Source organism: Rhincodon typus, chromosome 8 (assembly GCF_021869965.1).
Source record: "Rhincodon typus isolate 14 chromosome 8, sRhiTyp1.1, whole genome shotgun sequence".
NCBI classification, from domain to species: domain Eukaryota; kingdom Metazoa; phylum Chordata; class Chondrichthyes; order Orectolobiformes; family Rhincodontidae; genus Rhincodon; species Rhincodon typus.
In genome coordinates, this window is record NC_063339.1 from 35,168,646 (window position 1) to 35,185,864 (window position 17,219).

A 17,219-nucleotide genomic window follows, 5' to 3' on the forward strand; every position below is an offset into this window, starting at 1 on the left:
GGATGGCATGAATTGAATAAAGAGAAAAGTTCAATTTTATTTTAAACTGGCTTGGAATTGCTCTATTCAAATGTAGTTATGTGATCCATAATTTAGAGAAGTGGGCATAACGTCTTGGAAAATTTTACAATATTGTTCTAGTTGCTTATGGTTTCTTTATGATGGAAGGTTTCTTTAGCTCATTAAGGGTTTTATTTAAAGTTTTGGCAAAGATCTGTAGCTCAGGTTGTGGATGAGGTTGCTCGCCGAGTTGGCTTGTTTTTGTTCAGACTTTCGTCAACGTGCTAGGTGACATCATTAGTGGAGCCTCCGATGAAGTGATGTTATTCTACTCTGCTCTGTCATATCTGATCTGTCATATACAAACCCATACAGATCAAAACCGGAAATGACACTAGGACCAGACAGTATAAATTCCAAGTGGAGTAAAATAATATCGCTTCATCAGAGGCTCCACTGATGATGTCACTTAGCATGGTGACGAAACGTCTGAACAAAAACAAGCCAGTTCAGCGAGCAAGGGTTTTATTTTAATTAAAAAATTTTAATACAAAGCTGTAATTATATATTGTAGTTACATGCAATATAAAATTGCTTTTTGATCTAATTTTCTGTTTCCCTGCTGCAAAGTGACTTTGTTTATGAATAATTGCACGTTATTTGTTGTACAGCAAGTTCTGGATCAGAAGGCAGTCTTGTAAAACATGAAATTGACTGTTCCAATAGCTCCCAAAGTTCAGAGCCAGCACTTTTGAGTGATTTTGCTATTGATGGCTCCATAACTACAACTTGTGACTTATCTGATCAAATGAGTTTGTTGAGCAGCAGCCTGGATCACTTGACCACTGATTTTTCTGATCAAGGGAACCAGATTGGTACAGAATTGGATATTATTTTGCAAGAGGAGAATAATTCTAACCTTTTTGACTCCATACAATCTCCTGAATGCATATTAACATCACAGGATGATCATCCCCCATTGGACAGTTTAGCAGAATCTTTGAAGACAGCAAGTACAATGAATGAAAATACATATTCATCTGATCTACTTTTTGCAGAATGTTTAGACACTGTAACTTCTGTCAAATTGGAAACTTTAGACAGTTCCTGCAATAAAAATGAAGACTGCAGAGCTGAGGTTTCAGTATCAAGTTCTGAACCAGTACTTAGACAGCAAGAAAATTTAGGTAGCACCATGTTTGATGTGATTTGCAACTGTGAACCTTTGGAGTTAAGATCTCAAGATACAGAAAAATCTGTGTTGTCTGGTGGCCTAAATTTGCAAGGATCTTTAAGTGAAAGCTCAGAGTCTTTCTTGGATGAGCGACATGCACTACTGATGAGAATTCTTTCACCTGACAAAGATCACAAGAAACAAGAAACCAATGCATTTTCACAGTTATGTGTGTCATACAATGAACCCAATTTATCAGACACAACTGAAACTCCACAATCTTTAGAAACTGTTTGTTCATTTGATGATGGTGTCACTGAAAAAAAGAATGTCCAAGAACAACTTTCATCATCCAGTGATGATGATGAGGATATTTATGGCCATGGAGGACCTCATTTATTATCCGAAACCAACGTGACTGAACGTATTCTCACTTCCGATGCTGAAAAATCACAAGGTTCAGTTTTTCAAGATCTGAATACTTCTGTTTCAGATGAAATGGAGCTTTTAAAATCCGATCAGGTGAAGCAAATAACCATATTTGTTTTTCTCTTAAGCTAATGTTTACTCTTGTATTAAACATTTAGTAAATTACATGTGTTCTATTTTTAATTATCATCACTTCTTTGATGTAACATTTTACCAAAGGAAAAAGCAGTTGGCCAGATAAGCACAAGATACTGTTCAGTCGAGAGCTTTGATGTCAGTGACAAAATTTTGAAATATTTTTGTCAATTCTATGAATTCATTGTTAACTTAAATGTGGAAACTGAAAAACTTATTATTGAATCAGGCACAAATGTTTTAAAATGAGGACATAGTTAATGGGTCTTGAAAGGACAAAAAAAAAGCAAAATTCAAAGAGAGAAATTCATTGACTTCTATTTATTTTGTGATTTTAGTTTGCTGAGAGCTGGATGGGTTACACTGGCCCAGGTTATAGCATCCTCAGCCTTGTAGTCTCCGAGAAGCATGTCTGGTGTTTAGATTACAAGGGTGGACTATACTGTAGCCCTTTTCATGGTACGAGTTTGCGGTGGCAGAAATTTGAGGATGGTGTGCAACAGGTGGCAGTATCACCATCAGGTCAGTGAAGAAATGGTGTTGCTTTGTTGTGCTCATCATACAGATAGAATTACAAATATTTGCAGAAATTGAAGAGTGGAACTTGTCATTATACATTTCTAATAAATATAAATTATGTACATTGTAAATAGTTTAAAAAATGCATTGCAGTGTGCTTGAAGGAAGGACGTAGTACTCGAACAATTAGAGTAGATTCTGCACCTTGCTTGCAAAGCGTATATTGATTAAACTAGAACTTGTGAAACCGCCTGTATTTTAATTTTAGACATCTTTGGAATTATTTTAACTTTCCGATAACAGGTGTGCTGTTGTGGAAGATTGAACAAAAATCAAGCAAAGCTTTTGCCTGTGGTAAAGTGACAATGAAAGGGAAGAGACATTGGTATGAGGCTTTACCAAATGCTGCATATGTTGCTTTAAGTGATGACACTGCATGGATCATCCAAACCAATGGAGAACTCTTTCTACAAACAGGTATTTCACTAATAAATTTATTATTGCATAGATATTATCTAATCAACCTGTTCAGAAATGTTATTACACACAACCGGAGCAGGTGGGACTTGAACTTAGGTCTTCTGGCTCAGCAGTAGGGATACTACTACTGTGCCACAAGAGCCGTTATTATTGCAGTCATGTGCTTGCAGCAGAAAGTGTTTTCCTTAGTAGGTGCAATTAATTATTCATAGTTTCTGTCAAATCTATATTTTTCCCTAGTCGCTGTACTGTTTATTGCACAATTAGACGTATTAAAAAGAAATATATTTAAGATTTATGTTTGTATGGTTTCTTTCACAATCTTTGGCTGTGATGTCTTTGGGCAATCCCATGAATTGGTTGTGTCTACTGTAAGTTAGGAAAGTTAGAAATATATTGCCTTTAAAATAAATTTGACTTTTCAATTTTAAAGAAAGTTTCCAAGGTCTATTGCATGATTCTACAGAGCAGAGAAGTTGGAACAAATTAGATAGCTCTTTCAAAAAGACAAGGCGGGTATTTGGGATGAATGTGTTCTGTGATCTTGTGGACCCAGCATATAGCACTTTGTCACACCAGATAAATATTGTAGGAAAAGCTTGAGCTTTTCCATCTAGATTGGTGCCATTCTTTGTTCAGGAGAGGTGATGGTCTAGTGGTAAACTATCAATTGCTAGACTATCAATCAAGATACCCAGGTAATATTCTGGGGATGCTGGTTCAAATCATGGAATTTGAATTCAATGAATATCTGGAATTAGGGACAGAACCTGCCATCCTTACTTGGTCTGGCCTACATGTGATTCCAGATCCATAGCAATGTGGGTGAAACTTAACTGCCTTCTGGGTAGTAAGTTCTGACCCTGCCAATGATGCCCACATCCTGTGAATGAACAAAAAAATTAGAAAGTACTGCGGGATAAAAGGAAAATCACTTGTCACCATGCAAAAGAATTTTTTTTAACAAAAATTTCTTTAAGTTGGAAATGTTCAAATTACTTCTGATCAGCATGTTCAGTAATGTTATTTCATACCCCTGGAACAGGTGGGTCTTGAACCCAGGCGTCCTGGCTCAATTGCAGGAATTGTAGGCTCAATTGCGCCACACAAACTCCTCGAAAAATGTTTTTCTTACATTAACCTATTTGCTTAGTCAGTCTGTCCAGAGATGTCATTACAGACCTCTGTAGCATATCGGAGTTAAACCTGGGCCTCCAGGTCCAAGGATAGGGATACTACCACTGCACCACAAGGGCGCCCATGAAAAATGTTCAATAAGTCCTCAACTGAATTAAAACCAGCTACTAATTAGGGAAACGTTAGAATAGTTTTCTCTGCTTTTGAAATGAAGTTTTCGCAGGTTCCAGTCATGACCAGTACCAAACCTAATTGAGTCTAAATGAGTGTCAGCTGACTCTTGGACACATCATTCAACAGCCATATCAAAGCATGACTGCACACAAATCTTGACAGGAATCCTAGCCCATTAGTTTTCGTCTTCCCTAATCCAATGGCATTGAGACAAATAGTCCTCACACACTGGTGGCTGTAGCTAAATTGGCATTATTGTTACACTTTTCAGTTCTTTTTTGATCACCTTCTATTACTTCGCTGCAGTCAAATTTTAGAATTAGAATTAGGTTTTATTGTCGCATGTGGTCGAGTACAGGGATTCAGGAGTATAGTGAAAAGTTTACAATGTAACCATTCATGGTGCCATCTTAGGTACAAAATCTTAGGTTAAAAAAGTAGAAAAATAAAGAAATAATTTAAAAGTTCTGCGTTACAGCTCTTGTCAGCATAAGGTAGTAAATAAGAAATAAAAGTTAAAATTTTGTGCCTGTTTTTGTCCAATCATATAGTAAATCACAAAATATCTTTTTCTCTGCATTTTCAATTGCTTCTTTCAGTTAGCCCTCTCCTTCCCATCAGCTTTCAACTCTTCACTGTTGCTGTCTATGTTTTCTAGCCTTTTTTAAATCTGTGGCAGTGTGTACTAAGCCAGTTCAATCCCATGTGCTTGATAGAAGGCTTTCATTGGATGCTCCCTTCCAAAAATATTTAAGATAAATGCAGCTTATGTCATCGGGTTACTATTTAAAAGTGGATGAACAGAACATGTTGATCATGGTAAGTATCAACTTGCCCTTTACTGGAATGAGGAGGGAATGCTGGCAACTCATAGTACTAAGATGCACACTGAGGTATTATGTTTTCCAGGGAGGTGACAGTGATGCACAGATTTTGAATTGGAATGCTGGGATTTTATAGCATGGCTTATAGAAAATAAAAGTCATTGTTTATGATTGTGAATTTATATAGAATTCTTCAGTGCTGTGTACGGTTTTCAACTTCACCTCATAGGAACGATATTGAGGCAAAAGTGCAGCAGAAATTTTTTAGTCTAAAGTCTTGAAAAGAAAGACATGAAGTATTGGAGCTGTTTAATAGAAATATTTAGTTCTGAAGGGATGGGACAGAACAGCTGGGAAGAAACTGCTTTCAGTGACAAAGAAATGTAGATTGAGAGGGCATGATTGACTGCAAGAGATTGGGAACAAAGCAAGAATAATATATATCTTATAGCAGAGTTGAGAAACTGGAATGCAGTATCAAAGGTAGTGATTGAAGTGGAAACTATGTTGAGTTTTAAGAATATTGCTAAGAAAGAGACATGAAGTCAGAACTTTGTGTCTTCCATTCATCAAAACTGAAAAGCAAGAAAAATGTTTTTATTTTGTGTCCTCCTCCCTCCTCTTTCCCTTTCACCATTGGTGAATTAGCCAACAGGGCTAACTAAAGAAGTTAAGATTGAAAGAAAAGCCACACGGTGTTTCAAAGATTAACTGTAGGCCAAAAGATTGGTAAAATTTTCGGAACCAAGAATGTATTACGAAAATGAATGTGTGGAGAATTTGGAATCTGACAGTAAATGAGCAAAAAAGTTTAAAAGCTGACAGTCAGACCTTTCTAAGTATAAATAAAGAGAATAAAGTGAGTACTGGTCTCTTTTAAAGGATGAGAATAGGGAACTAATAATAACAGGTCATAAAATGTCAGAGGATTGGGATCAGTATTATGTATCTGTATTCATAGTTGGACACAAAAAGCATCCCAAAGTAACAGCAGGAAAAGCCACGGGGTAGAGGGAAGGGAGGCACTTAAAATAGAACTACTGGGAAAACTAATGAGATTAAAGGCTAACAAGTCCTGGGGCACCTTTCAAGTCTGAAAGTGGCAGCCTTTGTGCAAATTTGTAAACGGACCGATAAATCATAGCGTGCCTGGTTTACCTCAAAATACCAGGGAGACATTAAGGATCTCAAAAATTTAAACAAATCATTTCAGAGTGCTACTGCACAAATGATGTTTTTCACAAATGGGATGCTACTGTCAGTCTGAATAGACGTTCAGCCTACCACACAACTAAGCACATCATGTATAAATTACCTTTATTTAATGCCAGCTACATAAGACATACATTCCAATGAGTGGCTGATCAAATCAAATAATGTGATGCTCCAAAATTCCACAATATGAAGAGCACAGATAATACTCAACCAACTCCTGTGCAAACCCAAACCAAAGCATCCACTGTTGGGTATGATTCTGCAATTAGGCAGCACTTTCTGAACAATCCTGAGTGCATAATACCATACTAACAACCAGTGTAAGATAATGACTTCAGCTCAAAACCTGGCTGATTTATGCTTGTTACAGGCTACATCCATTATTAAGCAGGATCTCATTTTCTACAAACAAATATGTTAAAGTCTTGCACGTTTTTTGTATTATCAAGAAGCTGCTTTGCCTGTCGCTTTCTCCATGGCAACATCCCATCCAATTAGTCAACTTGCCGTAAACCAATTTGCACTCTTTTTCACCTGTGGTATAAATTTCTGTTGTTATGCCTCCCTGGGGTAGCACATTGGAAATCAAGCCCCACTATTTCCGTAGATGTCACAGAAGTTTAAAAACATTCATCAAAGTATGTCAAGCCCCCAATCTACCTGTCTGATAGACTTAGGTTAACAAAACAGTGCCACGGTGGCTCAGTGGTTAGCACTGCTGCCTCACAGTGCCAGGGACCCGGGTTCGATTCCACCCTCGGGTGACTGTCTGTGTGGAGTTTGCGCATTCTCCCCACGTCTGTGTGGGTTTCCTCCGGGTGCTCCGGTTTCCTCTCACAGTCCAAAGATGTGCAGGTTAGGGTGGATTGGCCATGCTAAATTGCCTAGTGTTCAGGCATGTGTAGATTAGGTGGGTTGTAAGGGAATGGGTCTGGGTGGGATGCTCTGAGGGTCGGTGTGGACTTCTTGGGCCGAAGGGCCTGTTTCCACACTGTAGGGATTCCATGATCTATGATAAAACATGGACCAGGTTTCTGTACCTAACTAGAACTACTAGTTATAAACATTTGTAGTTTTTTACATGTGGTTAAAATCTATCAATGTATAACTCTACAAGTTAAAAATCTAAACCCCTTCTAACCACCCCTTCCCTAAACACACACTGACAGACAAAATCATTGGTATTATGGATGGGGGGGATAATCTACTGGGAAAACAGTTCAATGGCACATGTTCTCAGGATTTAACAGCATGGTTCCTTTGTTTCCCAAGTCCTTTAGTTCTCTGAGCTATTTCTTTGGGTTCTTTCACTTCTTCAAAGGAGTCACAGAAGGACTGATTCACAAATTATAAAATCTCTGACCTACTGATTAAAAGCAACAGTTTACAGTAACTGGATGAAAAACAAATTAGATTTCTTTAGCTTCAGGTATTTTACTGGATAAAGATGCTCTTCACTGTTTCATTCATATCCACGAGCTGCAGAAAATCAGGCTTATGGCCCTTGGCATCAACAACTGGTCGTAATTCCACAACCAGCTACTCACTTTATATACACACCATAGTGCTGTGCCATTGCTTTACACCTTCCCCTTTGCTTCTAAAACAACAGTGTAACATGACTCTCGCAAAGTTTCAGTAACTTGCTTTCTTACATAGAAACATAGAAGATAGGAGCAGGACGAGGCCATTCGGCCCTTCAAGCCTGCTGCGCCATTCTTCACGATCATGGCTGATTGTCCAACTCAACAGCCTAATCCTGTTTTCTCCCCATAATCTTTGACGCCATTCACCCCAAGTATATCTAGTCACCTCTTGAATACCTTCAATGTTTTGGCATCAACTACTTCCTGTGATAATGAATTCCACTGGCTCACCACTCTTTGGGTGAAGAAATGTCTCCTCATCTCCGTTCTAAATTATCTACCCCAAATCCTCGTACTGTGACTCCTGGTTCTGGACACACCCACCATTGGGAACATCCTCCCTGCATCTACCCTGTCCAGTCCTGTTTAGAATTTTATAAGTCTCTATGAGATCCACGCCTCATTTGTCTGAACTCCAGCGAAAACAATCCCAACCTAGTCAATCTCTCCTCATACGTCAGACCCACATCCCCTAAATCATCCTGGTAAACCTCAGCTGAACTCCCTCGAGAGCGAGAGCATCCTTCCTCAGAAAAGGAGACCAAAACTACACAGAACATTCCAGGTGTGATCTCACCAAGGCCCTGTACAACTGCAACAACGCACCCCTGCTCCTGTACTCGAAAAGGGAAAGCAGTACCTTCCTCAGACTTCTATTGTAAAACAGTCCTTTTCTCAATTCAATCCACAATCAAAATTAAACATAGTCATAGAGATGTACAGCATGGAAACAGACCCTTCAGTCCAACTTGTCTGTGCTGACTAGATATCTTAAAATGATCGAGTCCCATTTGCCAGCATTTGGCCCATATCCCTCTAAACCCTTCCTAAAATCATATACAAATCCAGATGCCTTTTAAATGTTGTTATTGTACCAGCCTCCACCGCTTCTGCTGACAGCTCATTCCATACATGCACTACCCTCTGCGTCAAAAAGTTGTCCCTTAGGTCCCTTTTAAATCTTTCCCCTCTCACCTTAAACCTATGCCGTCTAGTTTTGGACTCCCCCACCCTTGGGAAAAGACCTTGTCTATTTACCCCATCTATGCCCCTCATGATTTTACAAATCTCTATAAGGTCACCACTCAGCCTCCAACACTCCAGGGAAAACGGCAATAACAAGATGTGATGTTTACAGCATAATACAATACTACAGATGCTGGAAATCTGAAATAAAAATAAAAAGTACTAGAGAAACTTGGCTGGTCTGAAGGCATCTGAGGAGAGAGAGAAACAGTTGATGTTTTGTGACTTCTTCAAAACTGTCAGATCTTTACACTGTTTAAATTTGGCATTATTGCATTTATCGAAATGGACAGCTTTGACAGCATGTCAATCCTTTCAGCAATATTCAAATTCTGTACAATCGGTCTATGTCTTTTTTACTCCATCTTTTGTACAAATGTACGACATAGTCAAAAATAACACATTGCAACTTTTTCTCTGGTACTGCCCAAATCATTTTGAAAACATCCAGATATTGTTCATGATTGAAGAGCAACATTATGTGAATTGCAATAGCTAAAAGCTACGAGTGCATCCCGAGAAGTTGGCGTCTTGCACATTTGCACGCTCTAGGGTCTGTCTTCCAGCTCAAAATTTTTAAAAGAGATTGATACTTATGGCACTGTATACATGCAAGTTGCTTATAAGCCAATAAAATGAAAACAAAAACTCCCTTCATATTGTGTTTTTCATGACTTTCAGCCATCTCAAATCTCTTTTCAAAAGTACTTAAATAAAAGCAAAGTACTGCAAATCTAAAATAGGAATAAAAATTATTGAAGAAACTCGGCAGGTCCGGTAGGGTCTGTGGAGAAACAAGTAGCATCTTGAATCCAGTGTGATTCTTCAGTTCCAAAAAAGAATCTTATTGGACTCAAGATGTTAACTCTGTTTTTCTGTTCAGATGCTGTCAAACCTTCTGTGTTTCTCCAGTATTTAGTTTTTATTTCAAAATTAGTTCATTGCCTGTACTTCAGCAAACACAGCAGTTAATGGGCATACAGCATGCTCCCACAGTCAGCAATGTGATAATGATCAGATGGTCTCTTCTTTTGATGTCGATTGAAGGATAAATATCGACCAACCTCACTACTCTTCACAGTTGTTCTGTGAGATCTTTTACACCTACCTGAGCATCATCTCTTCGAAAAAATGGCACCTATAACAGTGCAACCCTAGAGTGTCAGTCTTGATTATTGTGCTGAAATCATGAAATTGGACTTGAATCCAGAACCTTGTGTTCATAAATCAATGAGACATGGAGCAGAAGTAGGCTATTTGATCTATCAAGAGACAACAAGGTGCAGAGCTGGATGAACACAGCAGGCTAAGCAGCATCATAGGAGCAGAAAGGCTGACGTTTCGGGCCTAGACCCTTCATCAGAAATGAATATTTGATCTATCAAGTTTGCTACGCCATTCAATGAGATTTTTAATTTAATACTGTTCCACTCAACTTTCTTTTCCATAACCGTTGGTTCCCTTATGAATTAAAAATCTGTCTATATCAGCCTTGAATATTCTTACAACCTATCTTGACAATTCCTTGCAGTTAAAATCTTCCACAGATTGGCCAACCTCTGAGAAAAGAAATTCCTCCTCCTCTCTGTCTTAAATCGGCGGCCCCTCTCTCTGAGATTATGGCTTCTCACAAGGGCAAATAATGTCTCTCCATCTACCCTGTCAAGCTCCCTAAGAATGTTGAATGTTCCTATAAGGTTGTCTCTCATTCTTTTAAACCCCAACGAGCTAAATCCCAACCCACTCAGATCTTTTCCATAAAATTCCTAATAAGTCATCCTGCCGTATCTTATCTCATTAACTATCAAATCCGGCCCGACAGGATATGTCACTTCCAATTCCAGTTCCACTTTACTATGCATCATTCCCAGTTTACCTTGCCACTTAGACGAAAGACCAGCATCCCTTGCAACCATGCCTTTTTTTCATGGTTGCTGTGCACCCAGATGAGCATTGGCATTCCAAAACTGCCCTGCTTGGTCAAGGATAGTTTGAGAAATTGTTAGAGACCTCAAAGATACCAAAACATCCATATTCTTCCAACCAGGAAAGTACCATTCTTCATTCCACTGCAACTATCAAAGTAATCCTGCTGCTAGTGTCATTCATTGCACACCACTTCAAAACACTGGCTGCAACAACATCTTTCTCTTTTTCTTGCACATACTGCCAGCACGTCTTCTACCCCCAAGTTGCAACAGACAGCTACCACAGAAACCACCTTTTTGACCTCTGAGGATCCTTAAATAAGGGGACCACATGTGTTCACAATATTCCAGGTGTGGTCTGACTAGTGACATATAGTTACAGCAAGGTTTCCCTATTTTTATACCCCATTTCCTTCAAAATAAAGGCCAACAATCCATTTGCCCTCCCTAGTACCTGAATAGCTGAACTTGGATGCTATCTTTTCATGATTCATGCATGAGGACTCCTAAGTCAATCTGTGCTGCAGCTTTCTACATACTTTCTCTGTTTAAATAATATTCAGCTCCTCGATTCTGCCTGCCAAAATTATAACTTCACATTTTCTCAAGCAATGTTTCATCTGCCACACTTTTGTGTACTCCCAACCTGACTGTATCCCCCTATAGATTCTTTGTGTCAGCCACAAACTTGGCGATAGTGCATTAACTTCCCTCACCCAAGTGATACTTCTGACTTGTATTTAATTGTGGCAGCACTGATCCCTGTGGCATTCCACTCATTACAGGTTGCCATCTGAAAATACCCCCTTATCCCAACTCTCTGTTGTCTATTATTTAGCCAATGCTCTATCCATGCTAATGTACTACTTCCAATACCATGGACTTTTACCATATTTTGTGACCCTATGAGTGATGTCTTATGAAAATCCAAACATGCTTCCCCTTCATCTTTCCTGCTTGTTACCACCTCAACAACTACTTTTAATAAATTTGTCAGGCATGAGTTCCCCATCCTGAAGCTGCGCTGACTCTGATTAATTAGATTATACATTTCTAAATGCTTTGTCATTGTATCCTTTATAATAATCTCAAACATTTCCACAATGATGAAATATTAAGCTAACTGGCCTGTAGTTACCTGCTTCTCATCTGTTTCTTGAATAACAGTGTTACATTGCCAGTTTTCCAACCAAGTGTGACTTGCCCAGAATCTAAGGATTCTTGGAAAATTACTGCCAGTGCATTCATTATTTATGTAACTATTTTCTTTTATAACCTAGGATCCAATTAATCAGGTCTAGAGGATGTGTCGGCTTTAGCCCCATTAGTTTCTCTAGTACCATTTCTGTAGTAGAATTTGTATATTTATTTCCTCCTGATCTTTGCTCCTTGATTCAGTATTTTTAGAATGCTATTAAAGTCCTCTACTCTAAAGTCTGATGCAAAGTATTTATTTAACTACTTTGCCACTTCCTGGTTCCCCATTGATTATTTCCCCAACCTCATTCTCTAAGCGGCCTATGTTCAATTTGGCATTTTTATTTAAGTTTTTAAAAGAGCTCTAATTGTCTATTTTTATACTAGTTTCCCCTCACTTTGTTTTTTCCTCCTTCCTTATTTTTTGATTATCTTTTGTTGCCTTTTAAAACTCTTCCCATCTTGTAATTCAAAGCTGAGAGTGCTGCTTGTGAGCTGTAACTGTCACCTAAAGCTATGCCAATTCCCTTCCCTCACAGGTATTTAATTATTTAAAGATTCTAGCACACAGTCTGTCTGGCTATTTTGTATTGCATACAGTAGAACACCACAAGACCTGGATAATACCAAGGTTTGGCTGATGTTCGGCAAATAACATTCAAGCCACACACAGCATGTCTAGACAATGGCCATTTCCAAAAAGAGAAAATCAGATCATTGCCCCATGGCATTCAAAAGCACTACCAACATTGAATCCCATACTGTCGACATTCTGGGAGTGATCATTGACCAGAATCTAAGCTGGACTAGTCATATAAATTCTGATATTACAAGAGCATTTCAGAGGCTGAGAATCCTGCTGTAAATTTCTGTCATCCTGACTCTCCAAAGTCTGTCCAGCATCTACAAGATACAAGTCAGAAGTTTGACGAAATACTCTCTACTTATCTGGTTGACTTCAGCTCCAAAAACACTCAAGAATTTTGTTACCATACAAGACAAAGCAGCCTGCTTGTTTGGAATCACATCCACAAACATTCAATGCATTGTAGCAGCAGTGTGTACCATCTACAAGATTGACTGCAGCAACTTACCAAGATTCCTTAGACAGCACCTTTGAAACCCACAACCTAGAAGGATAAGACCAGCAGATACACAGGAACACCACCACCTATGAGTTTCACTCCAAACAATTTATCTTCCTGACTTGGAAATATATCACTGCTCGTTCATTGTCACTGAGACAAAATCCTAGAACTTGCTTCCCAACAGCATTGTGGGTCTACTTACACCAAACGTGCTGTAATCGTTCAAGAAGGCAGCTCACGCCACCTCCTCGAGAGCAGTTATGTACAGGCAATAATTGCTGGCCTACACCCCCCTGAATGAATGAAAAAATACCCTTTATGCAATAAATTACTTCATAAGTTTTTGTTGTATTTTGCCTGTGGTTGTCACTGTAATTCAGGGGAGGACACTTCAGAAGCAAAGGTTCGTTAATTAGCTCTTACATACTGTGGGTTTAGCGCCTTTAAATGTCCTTAATGCAAGTTTGTTACTCTTCTTGCCTCATTTTACTCTTACTTTTCTCTACATTGCTGTTCATTTGACTCATCTGAGATTTTCATTCCTTTGCTGTATAGATTGTTTAACATGCTGAGGTAAAGAATACAGTTGAATAGAGTTGTAATCAGCTTCGATTTTCTTTGTTTTCTAATCTTGAGGTCTTAGCGCCGATCGACCTTGTGCGAGAGCAGTGAAGGTGGAATGCCCTTATCCATTAGTGCAAATTGCTTCCAGGAATAATGTGGTATGGGCATTGACAGAACAGCGAACCGCTCTCTTTAGGAATGGCATAAGCAGTTTTTGTCCAGAGGGTGAACATTGGATTTCTGATATTATAAGGTAGGCAGATTTATGCTGATGTGAAGTTATGTTCAGATCATTTACTTCTGGGTATTTTCTGAAAATGTTTAGCTTATATCCATTTTGATTTTATTTTCATGATTCTGATTTTCATACTGTGATTTCTTGCCATATATTTGGAAACCATACCGTGGTATATGAAAAAAAGTTGTAATTTGAACCACAAATACCATTTAACCTTCAGTTAGTACTCGTTTTGAATGTCAGAAATGTCCCACAACATTACTTAACATTTAGAGCTAATAAGTTTTCTTTCAAATAGGCTGCATAAAATTATTAGCCCAGAATTTACAGCTGTATTGGGAGTCAGGTTTCCCATTCACACTGAAAAAGTTGCTGTAAAATTCATCCTTATTCAGTGGGCTGCCTCAGAGCGTTTAGCCCTGTTAAGAGCATTAATTGCCTTGAACTATGCTTCCTCCCATTATCTAAGGAGAACCTCCCAGCTTTGGGAGCTGCCTGCCAGCCAGCCAGGAGGAGCAGCCACTGCTGGGACTGTATCAAGTACCAAAGAAGAGCCAAGAACTGAATGACAGATAAATTGGGTGTGTGGAATGGGGAGGGGATTCTGGATGGACCTAAGATGGGAGGCCTTAGGGTTAGGCGGCAACGGCGGTTGGAAATCTAGTAGGGCAGGGACACCCCTGTGGGGTGGGACAACCTCATTGCATGGATGTTCCTCAGATTGGCAAGGGGACCAGTGAAGCGAGCATTACCTCTCCCCTTCCATTATGACTAGGTCGTGGGGCAAAATCACAAATTTATCATGACATTCAAACTGTTTACGCTCTATTTTGGCTTTGTGAATAAAAATATTAAGCTGTGTTTAATGAAGAAGAACTACATTTTTAACAATTTACAAAGTGATAGTGACTGCTGAGCAACTTCTTTGACTATGAAGAGCTATTATCCTTCATTATTGCAAAATTCAGGCCCTTAAAATTTCAAAAAATTGGAAATACCTTGTGAAGCTTCCCATTTCCCTGCTTGAAAAAAATAATCTAATCATTTGAATATCAATCTTTACCATTATATGCTCTATTTTCTCACCTTTCTTTTGATTGATTGCAAGCACCTAGCATTTAATTATATGTTGCTTCAAATTGTTGTTCCATATAAAAATGGGTAGGGTTACAATATAATTTAACATTAATAACCAGTACTTCAGTGTGCTGCAGTACTACCAGGAAATATTAAACTGAGTTGTCCTCTGTGCTCAGTTCAGTGGTTCAAGGGAACATTGAGGATTCAAGGCACTAATCAAAAAAGAACTAGTGTCCTGACCCATATCCTTCCATCACAAAAGAAATTAATTGATCATTTTAGTGTGTTGCTGTTATCTCTCACTGAATACAAAGTTGTGGCTTGCCCTGTAAAGTAGTTAATTGTAGATGAAGCATTTTCAGATGTTAATTAGATGCTTTTTCTATGGAATTGTCCAACTGATTTCTATAATCTACTTCTTTTAGCAGGTGGGGATAATGTGAACTACAAGGGAAAGTGTATTATTATATTGCTACAAGCAGTAATATTAAGGCATCTGGAACAACAGATTTGCCAAATCACGACAAAACATAAATATGTACAGAGAACCATGAGAAATTTGGGTATTTAAACAGGTTGTAACTATTGTTCACTTGCACTGATACTGAATGATTGATTTATATCCCTCATTAATGTACTTCTTTCTCAAACAAACGTTGGAAATTTTCATTAGTTCTGCTGATCAAAAAAAAAAGAAAAAATCTGGATTGTTCTCCTATTTTACAGTGAAAGGCAGATGTTAGAGTTGGTGTGTATAGCATTGGGAGACCAGCAAACAGTCTGGGCTTTGGACACAAATGGCAACCTCTGGTTTCGCACTGGCATCTCTTCAAGGAAGCCGCAAGGTGAAGATGAGCACTGGTGGCAGGTAAAATTTTATCAGATGTGTTGAATGATTATCTGTTCTATTTGATGAATCCCTAAAAGTTTTATATTAGCTGTCAAAAATGTTGATCTAAACCTTGTGGCTAATGGTTTTATAAATACTGCAGTATATGCTGTAGAGCGTTTACAGTCTACACATGCAGACATATTTCAAAAATACTGTTTTAGATGGCTTTTAAGTAGGCCATCTATGTAATAAATGTGGCTGTGAACAGTAAGAAATTTAAAACCTGTGATCATCTTGAATAAGACTTTCTATATGGTAATTGCTGCAAGATTTGCAACTTCTATTAAATGTTCTACTGACAACTTACACCATGAAAATAAGTCTGAAGGAGTTTCTTAGTGTTAATGAATTTGATAATGAGATTGTTTTCTTCTTTCCAGATATTCTAACCAGCGAAAATAGCAAATATGAAATTTCATAACTTTATTATCCAGTATTTTTATGAAGCTTTGCTGAACTGACTTCAAATTATATGAATTTGCACTCATTGTAAAACTGCTTGATCTCCATCCTTATTTTATTCACGATTAGAATTGCACTGTAAATGTTTTAACTAGAACTGTCAATGTTTAAGTAGAGTAAAGAAATAATGTACTGTGTAGATTAAAGGTCTTCCCTGCTTTGGCTTGATTTTATGGCCAGCAGAGAAATGACAACTCTGACCTTGAAGAAAGCAGCCCAAAAAAATCGCTGTAGCATAGATTTCAGCTATTGCAATGTAACTGGCAGCAGATAGACTAAACGTTTTCTAGCCCATCAGTCCATCATATTCACATTTCTCAATGTTAAATTTGATTCTGACACCAATTATAGGGAATCGCTGACATCCAACTATGTCATCAGGCAGGCTAAGAAGTCAGTCACATTGAAGAATTCTCAGACAACCAGAAAGTAGATTATGCTTCACTATTTGATCCTTTTATAGCAAGTGAAATAAAGATTATACAAATATTTATTACATTAACTAAGAAATTTACATAGTGTAAAATTTAGAAAAAATACTTTTTATTAAAAATCTATGAAATTCTCATTATGGAGAAATAAGATACATTAATATAAGAGAGAGCCAGCCATGGGTGTGTAAGGAAATAAAGGAAAGTATCAGATTGAAAAAAAACACGTACGAAAAAGCAAAGAGTAGTGGGAAACTAGTAGACTGGGAAATCTTTAAAAGCCAACAGAAAGCCACAAAAAAAGTTATAAAGAAAAGTAAGATAGATTATGAGAGTAAACTAGCTCAGAATATAAAAACATGCAGCAAAAGTTTCTATAAATATGTAAATCGTAAAAGAGTGGCAAAGGTAAACATTGGTCCTTTAGAGGATGAGAAGGCCAATTTAATAACTGGGAATGAGGAAATAGCCGAGACATTAAACAGTTATTTCGTGTCGGTCTTCACTGTGGAAGATACAAATAACATGCCAAAAACTAATGGCAAGAAGGTTATAGCAGGTGAGGACCTAGAAACTATCA

General features: G+C 38.1%; 1 protein-coding gene and 1 long non-coding RNA gene across 4 annotated transcripts in view; one reads left to right on the forward strand and one right to left on the reverse strand.

Annotated features, from left to right (window-relative positions):
* Window positions 1-17,219, forward strand: part of tecpr2 (tectonin beta-propeller repeat containing 2) — an 85,882-nt gene that overhangs the window by 30,124 nt on the left and 38,539 nt on the right. For all 3 annotated transcript variants that reach the window (XR_007262621.1, XM_048599900.1, XM_048599899.1), the window contains exons 9-13: window positions 672-1,696; window positions 2,077-2,260; window positions 2,561-2,734; window positions 13,609-13,789; window positions 15,581-15,722. Coding sequence is in view for 2 of the 3 variants with exons in the window: in XM_048599900.1 (XP_048455857.1) it covers window positions 672-1,696; window positions 2,077-2,260; window positions 2,561-2,734; window positions 13,609-13,789; window positions 15,581-15,722 (1,706 nt within the window). In the remaining variant the exon portion in view is untranslated. The remainder of the gene's footprint in view (window positions 1-671; window positions 1,697-2,076; window positions 2,261-2,560; window positions 2,735-13,608; window positions 13,790-15,580; window positions 15,723-17,219) is intronic.
* Window positions 1-17,219, reverse strand: part of LOC125483678 — a 106,557-nt gene that overhangs the window by 25,347 nt on the left and 63,991 nt on the right. The gene's annotated exons all lie outside the window — the stretch shown is intronic.